Raw genomic sequence first — 20,367 nt, 5'->3', positions numbered from 1 at the left:
TCCCGCCGCCAGCATCTCCGGTAGCCTGCCGACTTCGCCGGCCGCTGCTCCCGCTGCTGCTTATCCTCCCGACTCCCAGGCCGTCACCGCGAGCATGGCCTGCCCGGGTGAGCCCACCCGTGGCAAGGACGTCGCAAGAGGCAGAAGCAGCCCTCTTCGGCCATGTGGCCCGCGCACATGAACGGAGGGCACCGCTGCTGCTACGGCGCGCCCTTCATGTGCGCCTCGCAGCGGCGCCCGCGCGCCCCGCTGCAGCCCCCTCCATCTTCAGGCCCACCGTCCGAGCAGCTGCCGCCGCCGCCGAAGAAGGTCCGCCAGGTGGCCACGTGGACATACCAAGAGGGGCCAACCAGCCCGCCGACGAGCTTCTTCTCGTCAAAATGGTGGAAGCGCCAGAGGAAGGGCGAGCGGGCCATCCCGGAGGCCCGCTTGTACCAGCCGTTCCAGGGCCGAACTTTGCCGCTCGACCTGGGGCGGCATGACGAGGAGGCCGCCCCTGCATCCGCCGGTGGGGACCTCGACCACCCTGGCCGCCAGCGCCCCCCCCGTCCGGAATCCACTCCGGAGCTCCCGCCGGCCCAGCTGGAGGCCGTGGTCCAGGCTCTCGCCTCCAACGGGGCCTTCGCCGCGGCCATCGCGTCGCAGGTCTTAGCGATGCCCGCCTTCACGACGGCCGAGCTGGAGGACGTGATCATGGCACCCCAAGCCACGGAGTCCCAATAAAAGTAGGCGTCCAACCCCCCTTTCCCGTTCCCTGCTTGTTCCTGCTTTTTGGAGGCTGCGTTGCCCGGTCCGCTTAGACCGGGCTCGGTTTTGAGGAGGGGGGGATGTGGGGGTCCGCTCGATCCCCCGTTCCTTTTCCCGCGAGCGTGGCCTTCGAACGAGCGTGCTTTCCCGCGCTTGTGACGTCACCCCGCGGGCCGACGCGCCGACGGGCGCCTACCGCCCCGTTGCCGCTCCTCTTTGCCCAGCCTCCTGCCTCCTCTCCCCCGCTCCTTATAAACACAATGCACGCGCTTCGCGGGCTTGCCCCATGGATACGGGAGATGGGGAATGGAGGAGGTAGGAGCCGGACCACCGGGGCATTCCTTGTCCCAGGTTGGCTCGTCTCCTCCCCGCCGCGCCGTCCGGCTGGGGGCTGTTTTTGGCCCTGATCGGACGCGCAGGGTAGGCCTCTTCCTACCTTGCGAGCAGCCTACGTGCAGCCTCGACCATGGTCGCCTGTTTGGGCGACGCCGTAGGGCGTGCGTCAGTACAGTGTAGTTATTAACCCGGTCTTGGCGTTATTATGCACTGTACGACTCGGTCAATAAACCCCCGGTTCGTCCTGGCCCTTTGGAGCCTGTCGTCACCTTTGTCGGTGAGTCGAACCCGTCGCGGTGTCTCCCTTGTGGACGCCGCGAACCTCTATGGGGCATTTTGGATAGGTCATTTCCTGGCGAGGGGAAATACCCTGAACCCCACTTAGGCCCACAAGGGACCATCGAGCTCACATCGGCGCTCAACGTCTCTAACGAAGCTAGCCGGGGTCGTTTGCTATCCCGCAGCTAGGCCCATTATGCCCACAAACTAAAGGCCCCTTCAAGGATACACAAGGAACTTGAGTGTTGGAATATAGCAGACACCTCGAAAGCCATGTGCTATACGTCAACTTTTTGCCATTCTGCTTTCTCACGAGTGGACATAAAAGTGCTCATTGTTCCCATCTACCTCACGCAGTGTTCCTTCCTCAACAATCAATACAAGTAAAAACGCTGTTGTGATAGTGGCACAATTATTCCTCCCCCCACCCTCTTCCCAGTGAAGTCAGCTGTCATACCCAGTGTTTTGACCCCCCCAGCTGAACTGCATTACCTCCTGTCGACTTGCCCAGGAGTGCCAGCACTATAATACACTGTTGCCTATGCATAGACATGCTCCTGCCTATGTGCCATCTGCAGGAGAAGAGGAACACTTGAAGTCAAACAGCCTACGCTGCCACCGAAGCCTACAACCGCGCCAACTCTGAACTCTGGAGACTGCCATAGAGCATGAGACATTGTATCTGCAGATCCAATGCATCTATTGCTGCAGTACGAACAAACAAGAGGGATGTATGCAGACTTTCGAGACCCGCTTGCACTCTATTAGGAGCTTGTGTGTCCCAGGAAGCCGACAGACAGACAGGCCCGCTTGTACTCCATTAGGAGCTTGTGTGTCCCAGGAAGTCGACAGACAATGTGGAAAGACAGTTGAGAGCAAAGATAAGCCTCCTCATCTCGCATTCGGTGGCGGGAGATGCCCAATGGAAGTATTAATGGCTGCTATATACAGATAACAAGGGTAAACCTACCCATCACGCAGTCAGTGACGGGAGACGCCCAACAAAAGTATTAATGACTGCTATATGCAGACCATGAAGATAAACCTACCGGTGTCAGTGTCGGTGACGAGAGACATAAGGCAAAACATGTACTTATCTTTACTGATCGTGTTAAACACGGTCGACGAGTGCGCCATGTACTCGGACGGAGAGCGCGAAAAGATCGCGGCTACATCTACAAACAAGACGCTCACCACCATGATAGACTTCGATAGAATTTTCAGCCAGCTGATCAGGAGAGGTTCATGGATTTCGATAGAAGAATGGGAAGGATTGGCCCGTCATCCGTACGTTACGCGTTACATTCATCCTTACAGCGTGGCGTGTTCTTCGGTGCTACCTGCGTCATCGACAGCTGCTGCGGCCGCCACAGCACCGACAGCAGGTGGAAGAGAGAGCTTGATAGCGGCTGCCCCTCAGGAGCAGCTAGTGAGCAAGGCATTCATGCAGAAATTTCTCCGCTCCGCGTACCACCCGTCGTTCGTTTTGGCCGCGTATTCTCAAAACAAGGACAGGCGTCTTTTGGCGTCGTTTCCGAAAAACGCGTTCTGGGGTCACTCGAGCGGTGACGAATACTGCCGCGATATCGAACGAGAAATAGATAGAAATGCACCGGTACAGTGCACGTTCCTTTCAGCGCGTGAATTTTTTTCCAAAATTAACCGGGAAAAGGAGGTATATAACGGCTGCTTCCGACACAACAGGCTCAGAAAAGAACGAGCAGCGAGGAAGACGATAGAAATTTTATTGTTGAGACTGTCGAGGCATAAATGTCGAAAAATGACATCGTAGAAATGACAGATGCCGCCCCCCACCAAAAGCAGCCCGAAAAGCTTGTTACAGATTTCAAGGCACTAAGGGAACATCACAAAGATGCAATCACAGAAATAAACAACGACCTTGGAGAAAATACGTCCAAGGACGACGCGTACTACCTAATGCACATCAAGGGACGCATAGCAGACATTAAGAGTCAATTCGTCTACACCATTCCGGACGAAAAGTACAAGGTTCTATTAGATCTCGTGAGAGAGACAGCACATATACTGACTGCTGACGCCTCGCCCACAGCAAACGCTTTCAACGCCACTCTTCTAGGTGGTGCACAAGGGACATCACAAGCAGACCAACAATAAACGTGAATAAAAATTTTTATTTGTTATTTTTCAACACATTGTCCTGTTTTTTTCAAACTTAATGTTTTGGCCTGCCCGTCTCTTACCGCCTGCACCCCCCCCCCCCACCCCCCCCCCAGGTCCGCCAGGTGATTTCCTGGAGGTATTAATTTTGCGAGCCCCTTCTCCGTCTTTGTCGTCTGCTCTTTTCTTTTGTGTCTTTTTCTCCCTCCCGTTTGCGTTGTTTGCCGCTTTAGCCCTGTTGACCGAGGAGTAATAAAGTGACTTTGTATTGTACGGGTCGTTTGCCATCTTCCAGTGAAGACTGGCCTCGTTGCTGTGATCGAATATTCGGCAAGCCAAATAGGACGTCAGGTGGTACAAAGGATCTCCTCTTTTCCCAAAAAGAAAGAGTGGGACGTGTAAGGCATCGAAACGAAAGAACAGAAAGGTGTCCTGCATGGGGTCGATGCGGGGAAACCTTTTCCAGAAAGTAACGTAAATCATGTTGTGCCGCATGTTTGGCAAGTAAGCCAGGGCGAAGTGCGTGTCTATAAGAAGGGCACTGACGAGAGAGTAGTGAATTACGAAAGTGACGTGATCACGTCCAACCAGCGTCAATCTGGCAGACAGTTTCCTCCCGTTACCCTTGAAAAATTTTTTTGTTCCTTCGATAACGTGATCTCGCGAATATGCTAAGAGGGGATCTTCTTCCGGTGCGCCGAACGAGTCATCTGTAGAGTTCGTGTCTTCGACAACGATGCCTCTGTCCAGCGTGCGGTCGTAAACGAATTTGTATTTATTGTAAATGCTAGTAGGAGGGGGGGTCGTCTCTCCTTCATCGGCGTCTTCTTCTTCTTCTACTACTTGTTCATTAGTTACATCCTCCGTCACTTTTAATTGCACATCATTCACCGCCGCCGCCCCATTTCCCAAGACGGCTTTTCTTTCAAATGGTGGTGTGGGGGGCATTTCGTACATGGGTAACTGCGTGTACAGTCTGAAGCGCAAATACGCTTCCATGATGGCCGGGTTGTGATTGACGGACGGATTGATGCAAATCTGAATGTGGTCGTTATTGCGACACCACCGTCTCTTGTGTACAAGCGAGCGGTGCGAGAGGTAGTAGTAGACCATTGCTCAGCATCCTGTCCATCCAACGACGCTATTAGACAGCTCGAAGCGCACATGGAGCGAAACCGATGGGTGGCTGAAGACCTGAGTAACTCAAATCCCGCTCTGTGGGAATTTCCCAGAGATGCTTACCTTGTTCGGGCAATTTAAGAACTGGACAAGGATCTTCTGGACGCCGCTGCTGCTGGCCCCCAAACAGCAGCAGCACTGGTCAATGCTGCCAGGGGAAATTTATTTCGCGTTCAGGGAGTCATTCGGGGCGAAATTATTGTATTTACTCGCGTAATGAACGCACTCGCATAATGAACGCACCCCGAAATTTAGTCTCAAAAACTGGGTTTTTTTTTCCCCCGTGTAATAAACGCCCCCCCAACTTTTCAATCATGCAGTCCCGCGAATGGCCGTAGTGTGGCTTTCCCGCTCCACTCGCTCCCACTGGTGATAATAGCGCATGGAACCTAGAGCCATCTGTCGGAGTAAAAACGAACAAACACTTCGGCGCGGCGTTGTCGGGCAGCCAATCACAATCACTCTCGCTCAGTCGGCTCAGTGCATGTGGTCTAGCCCTACTTGTTTTCTGGCAGCCATATCCTTTCAGTGAAAGCGTTCTGCTTGTCTTGCGCTTTGCAGTCAGCGATGGGCGGAAATGTAAGTTACAAGGCTGGTTTTAAGTTAAAGGCAGTAGACTACGCACTTGAGCATGGGAACCGTGCTGCCGGTAGGCATTTCGGAGTCGAAGAAGTCCGCGTGCGATACTGGCGGAAGCAGCACGACAAGCTGCGCACTATCGGGAGCGGCGTGCCTTTAGGGGTCCGAAGACGGGAAAGTTTCCACGTGTGGAAGAAGAGGTCCTACAATATGTCCGGGACCTACGAAAGGAAGGCTGCGTCGTGTCCCATGAAATGATAAGGACGCACGGCATCCCTTCCACCACTTTTAAAGCAAGTAATGGGTGGACTACGCGCTTCATGCGGCGCAATGGACTGTGCTTGAGGAGGTGCACACCGCTCTGTCAGCGCCTACCTCTGTGCTACGAACAAAAGATTGTGGACTTCCACAAGTTTGTGATCCGCCTGCGGTGGGACCGACAGTTTGTCCTGTCACAAATCGGGAACGCCGACCAGACGCCGGTTAACTTCGACATGCCAATAGGGAGGCGAAGCTAAAGTGTGCCGGGCGAGGGCAGCGCTGATTGTATCGCGAAGCGGCGTCCTTTTCGTTTCGGGGTAGTGAGCGGCTTTTCCGCCGCCCTTTGTACGTGCTGGCTTAAGTGGCTCGTGCGGGCGGCTGTTGCTTTGTTCGCATACCGGAGTAGGGGGGACAGGTACTTCGAGCGGTCGGGGAAGGCAGAAATGGATCGGAGGGTGCGACAGCTTGCACAGCGATCTATTGCATGTGCTACTGCCAGACGCGGAGGAGCGGGCCGGCGGGCGTCTGCTTAGGGCGCTGAAAAGCCGTTCACCAGACGCAGTCGTTTCGCGATGACTGAGGTGGTGAGACCAGCCAAGGGTCGCCCACAATATTGTTGCGTGGTTGGCTGCCACAACAGCAGCAAGCAGACGGATAACAACCCACCGCTGCGCTTCTACAGATTTCCACGAAAAGGTTACCAAAAAGAAAGACGGCAAGCGTGGATTACTGCGGTGCGAAGGGTAAAGTAGGTGGCACATTTTTTATTGTATTCTCCAATTTCAGTTTACATTTCCCGTCATTGAAAATGCGAACTAGTGTTGTGAAATTATTCTGAGTGCCCGACTCCTTTTTTCTTAAAAAATGCATGCTGCCAATGATTGCTTCCCGCTACGTATAATAAATGAACTTGGGAGTTGTTCAGCTCGTGCCGTTCGATAACTTCTATAAGGAATAGGGCTCGCATTCTGCATGAATATATATATATATATATATATATATATAGTATTTGCCTGGCTGTATTACCTGTGCTAATGCTTGCTATTGTAGCTTGTGTTCTGGAGGGAATCAGGGCAAGTTGATTGCAGTTCGTGCGTTTTTTTCTCCTACATTTGCCATTAGCAGTTACGAGAGTTGTGAACCGCATTGCGAAGATACCGGGGACGTCTTTGCCTACATTACGACTCTTGGGAGGAGATTCCCTCAGAGTTTTTGCAGTCGATTGCGCACACCCTTAAAGATAGTTTGTATAAAAGCTTTCACTACGGCGTCATTGGTGTTATTGTCGGCAATGCATGGGCGGCAGTCTTTAGTTAAGTGCACACATTACACTTTCCTTTACAGTCCTGACGGCACTTCATGGGAGCCCAGACCGTGGACGCGGATATGCAGCAATCCCTTTGTTGGCAATTGCAAAAGCGACATCAGCCAACACTCCTCGTACATCCCAACCATATTTCCAGCGGTGTACAGGAAGAGAGCACCTGACGAAGCGAGAACACAAAGGCAAGGATTATTGGAATTTTTTAAAGTTGCGCATAAAAAGGGGGCATAAATAGCGCCATCATATTTATAATGATGCCTCAATGTCGGTGTTTCCAATGTATGCCATGTAACGTCTCCAGGTTGATGTGTTGCTGTTTAAATCACTGTATTATTTGAATGTATTGGTCTGACATTCTTAGCAAGTCCCACCCCTGTAACAGCCGAAAGGACGAAAATAAATAAATAATGCGGGCATATTTCAGAACCACTACCGCTGTACACAGCCACAATTATTTTTTGAAAATTGTCTGCATGCTGTGGTGGCTTGGTTGCCCGCCACCTCTTCCGCAATTAAAAAGCCTATAATAGTTTTAATGAACTGCAGGTGGCAGAAATGTTTAGCCCAAGCAACAACATCAAAGGATAACGCTGGAGCGGCAGTGCAGATGCCAGAGACATCCAAAGACGTATATCTGCAAGAACAGCATGAAATAAATGTCAACGACGCATTTCAAGAGCGATCCAGGAGCCAACCAGCCCAGTGTGACGACAGCGCTCACACAGCTGCATCACCCTTCGGCAAGACACTGGAAAGAGCTGATGTTGTAAGAGCATAATGCTTGCGCCTTCATTTTTGCTGCTGGAGAAGCGTCTGTTTAAATTATGCACTTTAGAGTGAAATTATATGTTTAGTGTATGTTCCATTTCAGTTCGCATTTTTTCTGATATTTTTCAGGCATGTCAGACAGAGTACTCGACCTCTGGGAAACTGACATTTTTTTTATCCACAACAAATGGTGTTGAGGCTTCAAGCCAGGTTACCCACGTGGAACAGACTGACAAGGTTTGGCAGTACAGTTCATATACAATTTTATAACTTATTTTTATGCGCTATGCGTTATCACGGCTTGCTTATTTATATATAAACAGCAATGTTAATAATGGTATGTTATCTCACATTGAATTCTTACCATAAAAATGTGAAATAATTTTTCCGTTGTGTATTCCATTAAGGTCACCACCACCGATGAAAGCTGGAAAAGAAAGTGTGGATTTTCGGGCTTCGATTCCCTAAAACAGAATGAAGAAGCTTTGCAAGATGTGTGCGGGGTGATGCTGTCTCTGTTCAGCCTTCTTTTGAACTTGCTACCCTCTTCACGCTACAAGAACAGCGACGTGGCATCTGAAGACAAGCTGTGTTTGTTCCTCGCCAAGCTACGGCTTGGGCTAACTTATAGTGCCCTAGCCGCTATCTTCGGTGTAACATCCTGAACAGCGTCAAATACATTCAGAACGATATTAGACATCCTAAGTGTAGCACTGAAGGAGTTTGTGTTCGTACCACCACGAGAGATTATAAGAAGGTGTATGCCCCCGGCGTTCAAACAGCATTACCCAAAGTGCACGTTTATAATAGATTGCACTGAGGTTCGCACAGAAACGCCTTCTATTCCAGATTGTCAGCATGCGTTGTATTCAAACTACAAAGGGGGATACACTTTGAAAGTGCTTGTTGCAATTATTCCGAATGGAATGATAGCGTTTATGTCCAAGTTGTATGGAGGGCGGCATACAGATTCTTTCATCACTCAAGACTCAGGTTTTTTGAAGATACTGAAGCGGGCGTTTTCTAGCATTGCTTAAAGATCCTCCCCCCCACCCCCTATCTATTTCCAGGCAGCCCGAGCAACAGAGAACTAGTGTTCTCTTCTGCAAAATCCCTTTTTTCCCATTTAGCTTTCCCCCTCTGATTATCACCAAAAGCAGCGGAGGCAGCCTTGGGAGCCAAGCTGTTCTGGACGCGCCACAGCTGTTCTGCACTCTTTCGTCGATGCCGTGCACGACTGAAGGGCCACATGTTTCCGTTTATGCATGCGCCAACACTGCACAGGCGCAAATACATCGCCCTCGTACCAGCTGCACCTTCTGCCTTTCTTTTTTGTGCAGACGGCGAGAACAACAACGAAAGAGCACACTTTATCCTGTGAAACCGCCGGGGCGCTCAGCCGTTCGAGCGGCGCGTAGCAGACGACGCGTCTCTAGCAGACGACAAGACAAGCACCGGCAAAAATGGACCCAGTAGCTACTCTACGTGTAAACCGAACTTGCTGGACACGTGCTAATGTGTATGCTTTCATAAGTCGAAAGAAAATTTTACCCAGCCCTCTTCCTAGCACGAGAAATGCAGCACGCGCACAGCGGAAAAAGCACGTGCCGAATAGGCGGCCGCCCCGGCGTACTCCCCCTCCGGGGAGAGTGCAGCGCCACCCGGCGATCGTTCCGGAGCCTATGAGCAGGACAGTTGAGCAAAAAGGGGCACATAGTGTGCTTGTCAAAACGACAGGTGCCGAGAAGCAGCGCTTCACAGTAATGCTGGCCATCACGGCAGACGGCAGGAAGTTGCCACCCTATGTGATATTCAAAAGAAAAACTGTGCCGAAGGTGAACTTTCCGTGCGGGATACATGTACGTGCTCAAGAAAAAGGATGGATGTCGGCCGACCTAATGGTGGACTGGGTCTGTACTGTCTAGAGACGGCGACCTGGCGCCCTGCTGCTTCCGTCTCTCCTCGTGCTGGACAGTTTTCGCGGCCACCTGGGAGAGAACGTGCGCCGGGAACTTCAGGAGCTGCGCACCGAGATCGCCATCATTCCTGGTTGACTCACTTCGGTGCTGCAGCACCTTGATGTTTCCGTGAACAAGCCCTTTAAGGACAGTGTGCGTCGACTGTACACCGACTGGATGGCCCAAGGAGGGCACACCTTGACGCCGGCCGGCAAGATTAAGAGGCCGTCCGTCAAACTCGTGTGCTCCTGGGTCTTGGAGGCTTGGCGCTCGCTGCCAGATGATTTGATCGCCAAAAGTTTCAAGAAAACTGGAATCTCAAATGCAATGGACGGCAGCGAAGACGACCAGTTGTGGGAGTGCAACTCGGAAGTGGCCAGCGACCTGGATGACGGCTCTAGCGACTCGGACGAAGAGTGAATCCCCGAGAAACAAAGACAGCGCAGTGCAATAAAACTCGGCTTGCTTGCTAATTGTGTGCGCTTGTATTTACTGCAAAAGGTAGGTTGTCTAATCATTTTTTTTTTTTTTTTTGCTTTGCGGCCCTTCTTGATCATACCGAAAAAGTTTTCGGAAAATTACCCCGCGTAATAAACGCACCCCCAACTTTGCTTCCGTTTTGCGGGAAAAAAAGAGCGTTCATTACGCGAGTAAATACGGTATGTACCCTGCAAACGATGAAGAACCCAGTTTAGCCAGCGTTAGATTTGACTGCTTGAAAGAGATCTTTGGCTAACTACGGCCCTCTGATATATCAATGTAGAATCAACAGAATCGAATAGTACAAAAAAATTTACTCGTGTGGCGAGAGAGCGAACACAAGCGGCGGGTGTGGTGGCGGCAGGCGGCGGCACCTATATCAGGAAAAGGAAGCGGGAGGCGGCCACTCCCGTGCAAAGCCACCGCCCCGAGAGAGAGGATATGCGATATACCGCTGGAATATAGAGAGAAGGAGAAAAAAAATAGTGGGGGAGGCACTCAAGGGTGGGCACGCGCGCCGAGTCATCGGCATCGGCATGCGGCGGTGCGGCCCGGGGGGGCACGTCAAAACCAGCCCCGATGTGATGTCATCTTCTTTTATTTCTTCTCCTTCGAAGGCGGCAGCGGCACGGACCGTGCCCACACTGACGTTCAATCTGCGTCCCCCCGTTCAATGCGAAAAGTTTGCGCCACAGCAACGCCGCCTGCATAAACATTGCCTAACGCGTGAGCGAAAAATGGCCAAACAGCCACTCTCCTGTTGCTCTCTCCTACCCTTCCCCGCTCTGTAGCCTTCCAGCGTGCTTTCGTGTCCGCCAGCCAGCGCCGCTTCTCGGAAACTATGCAAAATAGTGGAAAGTTTGTTTAGCGTTCCCGAGGCGGCGCTCCTACGCCTTCTTGTTTTTCACCATGCCGGTCTGTCTTGGTCTGTCACTGATAAAACTTCCTTTGTCACGAAGTAAAATCCCTTGCGCTGCCGCAGGCTGATGCCGGCTTTGCGCGCTTATCTACTCGGATCACAGGCCCTGAAATTTTCTGAGTGGGGCATCCCACCTGTATCCCCTCCGCATTTAGGTATTGTTTTGACCCCGCTGTTCGCACTCCGCAGCGGTACGCACTTCTAAAATTGAGGACTGTACCGTAGAAGCGCCCGGACAGCGTGACGGGATCCCAGCTGCTTATCCTTTTGTTTCCTATAATTTGCTGAAGTTTACAAGCACGTGATATTATTGGAAAGTAATCGTAGAAGTGAGCGCCTGAACAAAAAACGTGCACGCTATTTTTTCTTCTCTAAATACTCCAGAAAGAAAAATATCAGTAAAATAATCGCTGCCCCATCCGGAAATATCATTTTTCTGTTAGCTATATGTCTACCCGACAATCAGTACGTTCTTACACTATTTCAGTCCGCCTCCATCTTTATCTTTGTGTCAGAGGTGGCCGGTTTTAGTAAGGACTTGTCTTGGAAAGAGATTAAACTGTTTAATGACAGGAAAACTGATTACATTGCGTTATAGGATCGGGGAAATAGCACTGGGAACGTCCGTCGCGATGCGTGGCGGTGGGGCGACTCTCTGCGCACGAAGTGCAGTTTACCCTCGCAAGCGAGGGTCCGAAATCCGAACCACTCGTACACAGCACGTATGAACGCGGGCGCCGCTCGGGGCCGCGTGATGGTATGTATAAACACTGGCGGCGACTCGGGGAGGCGTTGGCGGCGTAAGCTGTGGCGGTCGTATACGCTGCAGGGCCGTCTTCTCCGCTTTCCGTTCGTTCTTCTATTTTCTTTCATTCGTCGGCCCCCAGCGAATTCTTCGTAGCCCCTGACACGACCTCCCTTTAGAAGGATCTGTCCCCAGGTCCTTCACCGAGTTTGCGCCCGATGGAGCTATCCGCGAGCTCTGTGGGTGTCCGCGTTGTTTGACATCCGTTCGTATCCAGAGACGTAACTGTGCACGGACGTTTGCGCAGTTGCTCGATGCTGGCGTTTTTTTTTTTTTCGTTGCTCCGGATATACTTCGTTTAGTGGGCGTTCGTTTCGAAGAGGTCGGCGAATTTCAAACTGACTTGATTTTTGCGTACCGTGGGATTCGTTTCGTCGGACGTGAACTTGGGAGCATTTACGGCGTTGCGTTGGTCACGTCGCTTCCGTCGGCGATTGAGTCTGTGTAGCTTCTTGCGGGTTTGATGCGCGTGGGAACGTTGGCGTGCGTTTCGTCTGGTGGCGAGATGCGTTCTGTGAAAGTCGCGGAGTTCGGTGCGTTGAGGGCGTTGTTTTGCTCGAGGTGTGTGTTTCGTTCGGTTCGGGAGCCGTTTGTCCTTTCGTTCAGCCTGCGGTGGCGTGGCGTTGTCGTGAAGTGGCGCGGCTGATCGGACAAATTCGTTGCGACTCCTTGCTCGCCTTCGCCGTGGTTGCCCTCGGAAGCGAAGCTGTTGTGGGAAAATGGGCGTAGTTCGCCTCGTCCATTCGGTGCCACAATCTTTGGCGTCGTAGGCGTGGCTTCCTCGGTAGGGCATTCGATGCCTTTGTCTGGGTCGGTCTCGTTCGTTGTCGTTCTCGCCGTGTCCGTGTCGTCGCTCAAGCTCTCGTTGCTTGCCAGTTCGGTCGAAAGTGCTGCGGTCGGCATTCCTCTCGTGCAAGCAGGCTCGATGGCGTCTCGTTTGCCTGGTGCCCGTACGCTCACGGCTGCATCCTCCTGTACCATGGCGGTGTTTGTCGGATGAGTCTCGATTGGAGCAACGGGGGCCGGGGAACTTGTACGTTCCGGCTCGAACGTGCCGCGTGTGCTGGGTGCGTAGTTGCTCGTAGACGGGTTCACCTGCGCGAGTGCGGTGTCGTTCGTTGGGTGAACTCGGGCTGGAGCAGCGGGTGCGATGGTGGTCGTGCGTATCAGCTCGGGTGCGTTCCGTGCGCTGTTCGTTTCGGCTGTGGTGGTGAGCTCCACCAATCCAGGCACGATGTCGTTCGTCACCTCGGATGCGTTTCGTGTAGTTTGCGTCTCGTTCGTCGGGGTCATGTCCACCAATCCGGGTGCGTTGTCGTTGGTTGCGTGGACTGGAGCCGGGACAGCATGTGCGGAAAATTTCGTATGCACTGGCTCGGTTGCGTTCGGTGCTCTGGGCGTTTGTTTCGTGAGCTCCACCAATTCGGGTACGGTACCGTTCGTGGGCAAGGTCTGTACGGAAGAAGCGGGTACCAGGTACGTGCTGCGTTCTGGCTCGTGCGCGCTGAGTACGTTGCGCGTCTCGTTGCTTGTTGCCGGGAAGACCTGTGCGTGGGTGATGTAGCTCGTCGGTTGGCTCGTTGTCAGAGCAGCGGTTGTTCGCGATCTCGCCAGGAATTCACTGACCTTCGCTTGCGTTTCCGTAATCGTGGCGATCACCTGGGAGAGGTCCAGTGAGCGAGCGGTGCACCGTTTTGCATGCGTCGTTTCGTTCGTGTGCGTGCTGTTGTGCGTGCTGCGCGTCTCCGGACCAAGGTGTGCGTCGTTTCGTTGAAGGCTTGCCGCTGGCTTTGACACCGTGGGAAACGTGTGGCCGACTCTCGCCAGTTGTCTCCGAAGACGTTCTCGTTCTTCGCGCAGCCTCCTGTTCTCGAATAGCGCCGCTTGCAGGTTCGTCTGCCATTTGTCGTCGTAGGCAGCCTGAAGTATCGTTGGCACATTCGATCGTTTGGAGAGCTGGCGACGTTTTTCGTTGTCCTCTAGGAGACGCGAGACGATGTCGTCCTTACGGCCAGAGCAAGGGAGCCCTCGTGATCGTAGTTCGTTCACCAACTGCTGCTTCTTCGTTGAACACAGGACGTCGCGTTCCGTTGAAATCAGGAGCCGGTCGATCACCGTTGACGTGGAGTCCGTCGTTGCCCCTCGTCCGCGTGCACTCTCGTAGTCGTGGTGCAGTTCGTCCGCGTCGTTTGTCTCCTCGTGCGTTCGTTCCGTGGCCTCAAATCCCGATCCTGTCGGCTGCGCCATGTCAGAGGTGGCCGGTTTTAGTAAGGACTTGTCTTGGAAAGAGATTAAACTGTTTAATGACAGGAAAACTGATTACATTGCGTTATAGGATCGGGGAAATAGCACTGGGAACGTCCGTCGCGATGCGTGGCGGTGGGGCGACTCTCTGCGCACGAAGTGCAGTTTACCCTCGCAAGCGAGGGTCCGAAATCCGAACCACTCGTACACAGCACGTATGAACGCGGGCGCCGCTCGGGGCCGCGTGATGGTATGTATAAACACTGGCGGCGACTCGGGGAGGCGTTGGCGGCGTAAGCTGTGGCGGTCGTATACGCTGCAGGGCCGTCTTCTCCGCTTTCCGTTCGTTCTTCTATTTTCTTTCGTTCGTCGGCCCCCAGCGAATTCTTCGTAGCCCCTGACATTTGGAAAAATGCAGCAAGTATGAAGCGAGCAACACGTTGAACGAGATCCCCAGTGCGCCACAGAACTAGCGCCCCGTCGCGGCTAAGATGTAAGCGAAACGGCCCTTGAAGCCCAACATGCAAACTGACAGACACACGTCGTAGAAGTGGGTGCAGCGTTCGCGACTCGCGAGCAGTGACGTAAGGCGAGATGTCCGCCGGCACGCGCCACATAGCGGATCAGTGCCTGAACTAAGCATCCCTACCCTTCCCATTGAAAAGCGCACCACGCGTCAGGCAATGTTAATACAGGCGGCGCTGGCCACAGTCATCAGCGAGCGAGCCAGCCAGCAGCCAGCCAGTGATTTGAGCCAGTGATTTGTGAGCCAGTACAATGTACAAATTAACACCCCACAAAAATTTGCCGTTGCCTAAACGCGAAGACGACCAGCCACCGTTCGGAATATGCCACAGTGAAAGCAGATGGAGATGCGGTACAAGTAATAGAAAAAGAAGAGCAGACATTGATGACGAAGACGACGACGATGACTTTGGCTATTACGACAACGAATCGGACTGGAATGACTGTGACTTGTACTGCCCTTCTTTGATGCATTCCGATCAACAAGACGAAGAGGATGACCCCAAGAAAACACAAGAAAAGTCTTCCGGTGACTGGGAGAGGTGTCTCAAGAGAAGAATGGGTGCATCTTCGAGCCAGGTGTGCGACGTGTGGCGCAAAGAATACGTAGATATCAACCTGACGGCCATGAACTTGGAAAAATTGTTCTGCAACAGTGGAGCCGTGATGCTCCGCACTAGGAACGCCGCTCCGCTGACAATGGACTGCATCAGTTCGTTCATGGCCTTCGTCTCGTGGCTAGTGCGCCTGCTGCGGAGCCACGCCTGCATCGAAAGACTGGACCTCGCCGTGAGTGAAGAATAAGCCGAAACGGCAACCTGCAGCGCTGGGAAAACGTGTTGGGACAGTGTGATGTGGCCAACGAACAGATCGCAACCGCCGTTTTTTCCATGCACAGACTGACTCGCCTGCGGATGCGTAGATTCGAGTTTGTGTACCACTCGGAGGCGTACGCTCCGTGCCTGTGGCAGAACATGTCCGTGCTCGATTACTCTTCGTTCACCGGAAGCACCGTCGGTAGTAGCGGCAGTTTCCCCTACGCACAACTGACCAAACTAACCATGAGCCCCACCGCCGGAAAGTGCCGTAACGGAGCACGAGTGAGCAAGGCACAGTTCCGAACTACCGGCAAAGACGGCAGAACAGTGACGGTCAACATTGACCTAAAAAAGCAACTCAGATTGGAAGTGCACGTCCTGTACGACGACCTGATGTACAAAGCAGAAAGGCTCGAAGAAATCTGTATCGAGTTACCCATATCATTGTGCATGACAAACATGGCCGCTCACTTTGAAATAATAGCCACCCATCCAACCCTTCTCACTTTTTCGATAGATACACCTGTTCTTTGTGGCATGGCTCTGCGCGAACTCTTGACCTGTCTGACGCTGGCACAGAACGGCATAGTCACGTTAACTGCAACATGTACATAAGCAGCGACGACTTTGCCCAAGACCTAGCCCAAATGCTCAAGGTGAACAGAAGAGTAGAGTCGGTGAAAGGTGTCATTTTCCGCAAGTCTCACTTTGGGGTTGTAGTGTCGACGCACTCATCTCCCGGCAGCCTCCCCTGAAAGAGTTCTCATACACTGTAAAGAACGGCGGAAGCTGGGGAGACGAATACTACGCATTGTGTACCCTGAACAAGATCATCAATTGCACAATTCCACCGTGTTGTTGAAGAAAAAGAAGAAAAAAAGAACAGTTTCCATGTAACTCAATAAACCATATTTTATAATTATTAAAAAGAAGTCTTTTTTTGTCTCGCGCCACAGTGCGGCGCTGTGCGCACGAGATTTTCACTAAGCTTGCTGGTGGATGCGGCGGCGGCATACCACTCTCCACCCCCCCCCCCTCCCCCTTCCTCTCTTTTCTTTGCGTTTCTGTTCACCCCTCTCTCACTCTCTTTCCACTTTATTTCTGGCACATCTTGCCGGAGTATGGATAAAAAGGAGCGGCAGTGCACAGATTCTTTAGGGGGTCAAATCTATACTACTACTACTACTACTGCTCGTGGGTAGGAGTATAGCGAACGAAGAAGCTGCTGGGGTGGGTTCGTCTAAAAAAGTGTAGAGAAAATGGTACGAAAAATGATTCTACCCAACATGGCAGACTGCGACGGACTGGGAAGAGACATCATGTGCGGACTGCAGTACAACCTCCACTTCGTAAACACCATGCTGCTTTATCACTCGCACTTTTACTTCACAAGCGGCCTGTGCTTCAACGTGAGTGAGAAGTCTACCATGGTGCCTTCTATGGAGATCGTCAACTGGGTCATCTCAATTCTGCACGGTCACAAGTGCATCACTCAGGTGAACGTCATGAAACACATGCTGAACGAACCGAGTGCAGTGACGGAACCTATGTTTCGGGTGATATTTCGAGAAATGCATTGGATCAAGGATGCGCGCCTTCGGGTGATATTTCGAGAAATGCATTGGATCAAGGATGCGCGCCTAGTTTCTAGACTGACCGACTTGGGCTTCGATCGCTGCACATGGTCAAACATGAATAGCCTCTACACCAAATACCTGGCCACGCCCCTCACCGGTCCGTTGTACGATCTCATCGCCAGTGTCAGGTATGATCTCACGCTGGTCACCAATCTTCAGTTTCGGGTGCCACTGAATAGAATCGCCGCCAAGAATGTTTCTGTCAAGTACAGGCTTAACAACTCCACGCTCTGCGACGAACTTTACGGAAATACCGCAGTCGAGTCTCTGACCATCCAGGTGCCATGGCTCACTGCAGACGTGTCACGTTTTTTCGACATTGAAGCGTTCGTGGCTAGCCTCAAGAGTCTGCGAAGGATCACCTGGGTGTTGGAGAATCCGGTCGAGTACGTATATCTCATGCCGATCCTGGAGGCCTGCAAGCACCTGATGCGAGTTGACGTTCGAGTGTGCGAATATTCGCGAAATCATTATAAGCGAGGAAAATGGGGTTACGGTGTTCACGTGTTCCTCACACAGGCCCTGATGCTTTACAAGAACGCATTCTTCAACATTCCCATGAACGACGACGACCTGATGGAGGCCAAGCTACTACGTTACAGAACGCGATTCTCCTGGTCACCTTCTTCGCCGCTCGTCCCCCCTACGGCGGCGGCAGCGACAGCAACCCAGCAGCAGCAGCAACAGCAGCAGCCGCAGCAGCACCAGCAGCATACCCAGAACAACGGCGGCAGCATAGCTCATTTGATGACGGAGCACAGTGCGGCAGTGTCATTAGCTTTCGAATCACATTCTATAGGAGGAAGCGTGCATCACTACCACGATAGAGTCATTGTGTACAGATCAACGACTTCCTATCAACGGAGAAACACTGGCGCAACAGGGTGGAACAATGGTGAGTCGAGGAGCAATTACTGCCTATCGGAAGGAATACCTCGAGACTTTTTCTTCAATATGGATACGAGATGTTTTCTCACACTACATTTGGAAGAGTGTTTCTCGGAGTCAATCCTGAAACAAGCCGTGAAGTTTGTGGAGAGCAGAGAATGCACGCTGGAATACATCAGTTTCAACTACGTGATCACAATGCAAATGCTACAAGCACTGCAGACCAATAAGAGCGTGAAGGTGATCGGATCTTGCCTGAACAAGTTAAAAGTTTAAAGGAAATTTAAATCTAAACTAATCGTATTCGCTTTGTGCTTACGCTTTTTAGGTTAACAGCAAACTTCTTCAAGTTCATGTTCATATCCTGTCGGACTAGGGATGATATTTAACAACACTCTGGCGGGCTCGGGGTCAGATTTTAAAAATTCGTCGAGCTCGAGCCGGGCTCGGGTTCAATTTTTATAAATTTCTCGGGCCCGGGCCAGGCCTGGGCCGTGTCGGGCAGGGCCTAGAAATTGCAGCCCGTGCTGCTCTACAACCTACCACCCCAGGCCCACAACACCTCTGTCCTCGTCACTCCTATCAAGGTGGAACATATGGTCAAGGGCAACGAGATCGACCGCGACATTTTACAAGAGCCTGGCTGGTGCACTATTCACACCTGCATTGTTACAGTTACATCCAGAATGCAACCACAATTCATCACCACACCCGATCTACCATGCAAGCCAAAGTGCCGTCAGGACTAGAAAAACAAGTCCACCATCCAGCCTTAAGATCCCCCACGAGGGCTACGAAATGGACATGCACCCACAGGGTGGTCTTGATCTCAGCAAGTTATACGCCGCCCTCCTTGCCAATGCTATACTCACCTCCAACATCTCCACCTTCCCTGGTCATGCAGAGTGCAGTCCTGGCCCATCTTCAGTGGATCATGAAACAGTGCGGCATCTTCTGCTGCATGGCCAACTCCCTGGATGATGTTTCCTCCATGCTGGAGCAGGCCCGCCATGACAAGGAGGTAGGCTTCCAGCTCCTGCTGGACATGTAATAGGCCTTCAACGTGCTCTCCCACCGGGCCTGTAGAGACAGTGAAGAAGTTAATCTAAAGGTCCCAGGTTCAATCGTGGGTTTCGGCACCAAAATATCTGGAGAAAGAGTCAAGCCGCGGAGACCCCTACCAATGCTGTCTTTCATAACAAAGTTGCGGTCACTGACCAAGTGAATTGAAAAAAGCTGACATTTCGGATCCCATACGGAATCCTTGATCACAGCAAGGTGAGGCAAGTCGTCGTCGCGGTTTTCATGCTTTCAAAATGTGACGTAATGATCGCGCGTATATACCAAGCATGTTTCCCTCTGTCCTGTTGATGGTATCCGATGTCGTTTGTATGACAAGCAATTCCACGAGAAGCCTGGTTATCACATTTCTTTCTTTCTGCAATGATGGCGGCATTGCCCCAGTCAATGTTGTGATTATGAGCTTCTACGTGTCCGGCAAGTGCATTCGCGGTGACGCGCTTTTTGTTCACATCACGCTAGTGTTCCTTGAGATGTCTCTGAAACTTCCCAGTTTCAACAACGTACTCTCAGTCGCAGTCGCCACAGGGGATTTTGTAGACGACACCAGGTTATCTTTCTTTTGGGAGCTTGTCCTTCGTGTTACTAGCTTGCCGCAAAGTTTTGCGCAGGGCACGTGGGCAACTCGCAAGTCATATGTGGAAAATACCTTGGAAAGGGCTTCGCTGACGCCGGCAATGTAACCGATTGCTGCCCACGAGTGGAATGTTCGGATCGGTGCAGTGCCAGCGGAAGACAAAATTTGCTGCTCAATATTCTTGGCGAAATTTCTCGGATACCCATTCTGAGATAATTCTTGTTGTACCACTTTTAGTTCTCTTTGTAGTTGTTCCTCACCGGTGCAGATGTGCTTGGCGCGGGTTACCAGGGAGGAAATAACAGATGTCTTGTGGCCAATGGGGTGGCAGGAGGCGAAGTTAAGGTGCTGGCCTGTGTGGGTCGCCTTTCTGTACACAGAAAAGGAGAGTCCATTACCTGTGCGTCTCACGAGGACGTCAAGAAAGGGTAGGCAGCAGTTTTCTTCCTTTTCAAAAATGAACTGAACACTGGGTTCCATGGAATTTAAGCACTGCTGAAATCTTGTGGCGTCATCCTTGCTGAGAACACAAAAACAATTGTCCACGTAACCGTAGAACACATTCAGGGCGGGCATGAAAGATCCCAGGGCTTTTTCTTCTATTGCCTCCATTACAAGATTAGCAGCAGTTACCGATATTGAAGCTCCCATCGCCGTGCCATGGGCCTGCTGGTAGAACTTGTCACAGTACGTGAAGTATGTGTCGCTTAGACAGAACTAGAGCAGCTTGCAGAGCTCAGGCACATCAAAAGGGGTGCGGCCAGCGAGAGTACTGTCACGGTTCAAAGCACCCCAGAATGCGGTCACAGCAAGGTCGACGGGGA

At 52.1% G+C, this 20,367-nt stretch overlaps 1 protein-coding gene and 1 pseudogene across 6 annotated transcripts in view; one reads left to right on the top strand and one right to left on the bottom strand.

The window, feature by feature from the left end:
• Nucleotides 1–20,367, bottom strand: part of LOC144155232 (uncharacterized) — a 49,492-nt gene that overhangs the window by 26,416 nt on the left and 2,709 nt on the right. For 2 of the 6 annotated variants that reach the window (XM_077686558.1, XM_077686559.1), the window contains exons 2-3: nt 18,759–18,966; nt 11,541–14,012 (exon numbers count right to left, since the gene is read on the bottom strand). In XM_077686558.1, coding sequence (XP_077542684.1) covers nt 12,171–14,012; nt 18,759–18,767 — 1,851 coding nt within the window. In that variant the 5' untranslated portion in view covers nt 18,768–18,966 and the 3' untranslated portion in view covers nt 11,541–12,170. Of the gene's footprint in view, nt 1–6,985; nt 7,005–7,033; nt 8,040–11,540; nt 14,013–14,048; nt 14,416–18,758; nt 18,967–20,367 lie in introns of those variants that run through there. The other 4 variants (XR_013319536.1, XR_013319535.1, XR_013319534.1 and 1 more) reach the window with 4 other exon arrangements.
• Nucleotides 3,157–8,833, top strand: LOC144160774 (uncharacterized; annotated as a pseudogene).

The sequence above is a fragment of the Haemaphysalis longicornis genome, unplaced genomic scaffold (assembly GCF_048455015.1).
Source record: "Haemaphysalis longicornis isolate Haplotype H1 unplaced genomic scaffold, Haemaphysalis longicornis Haplotype H1 scaffold_1, whole genome shotgun sequence".
Lineage (NCBI taxonomy): Eukaryota > Metazoa > Arthropoda > Arachnida > Ixodida > Ixodidae > Haemaphysalis > Haemaphysalis longicornis.
Note: the sequence above shows the minus strand (reverse complement) of the source record. Positions and strands in the feature narration are given on the sequence as shown.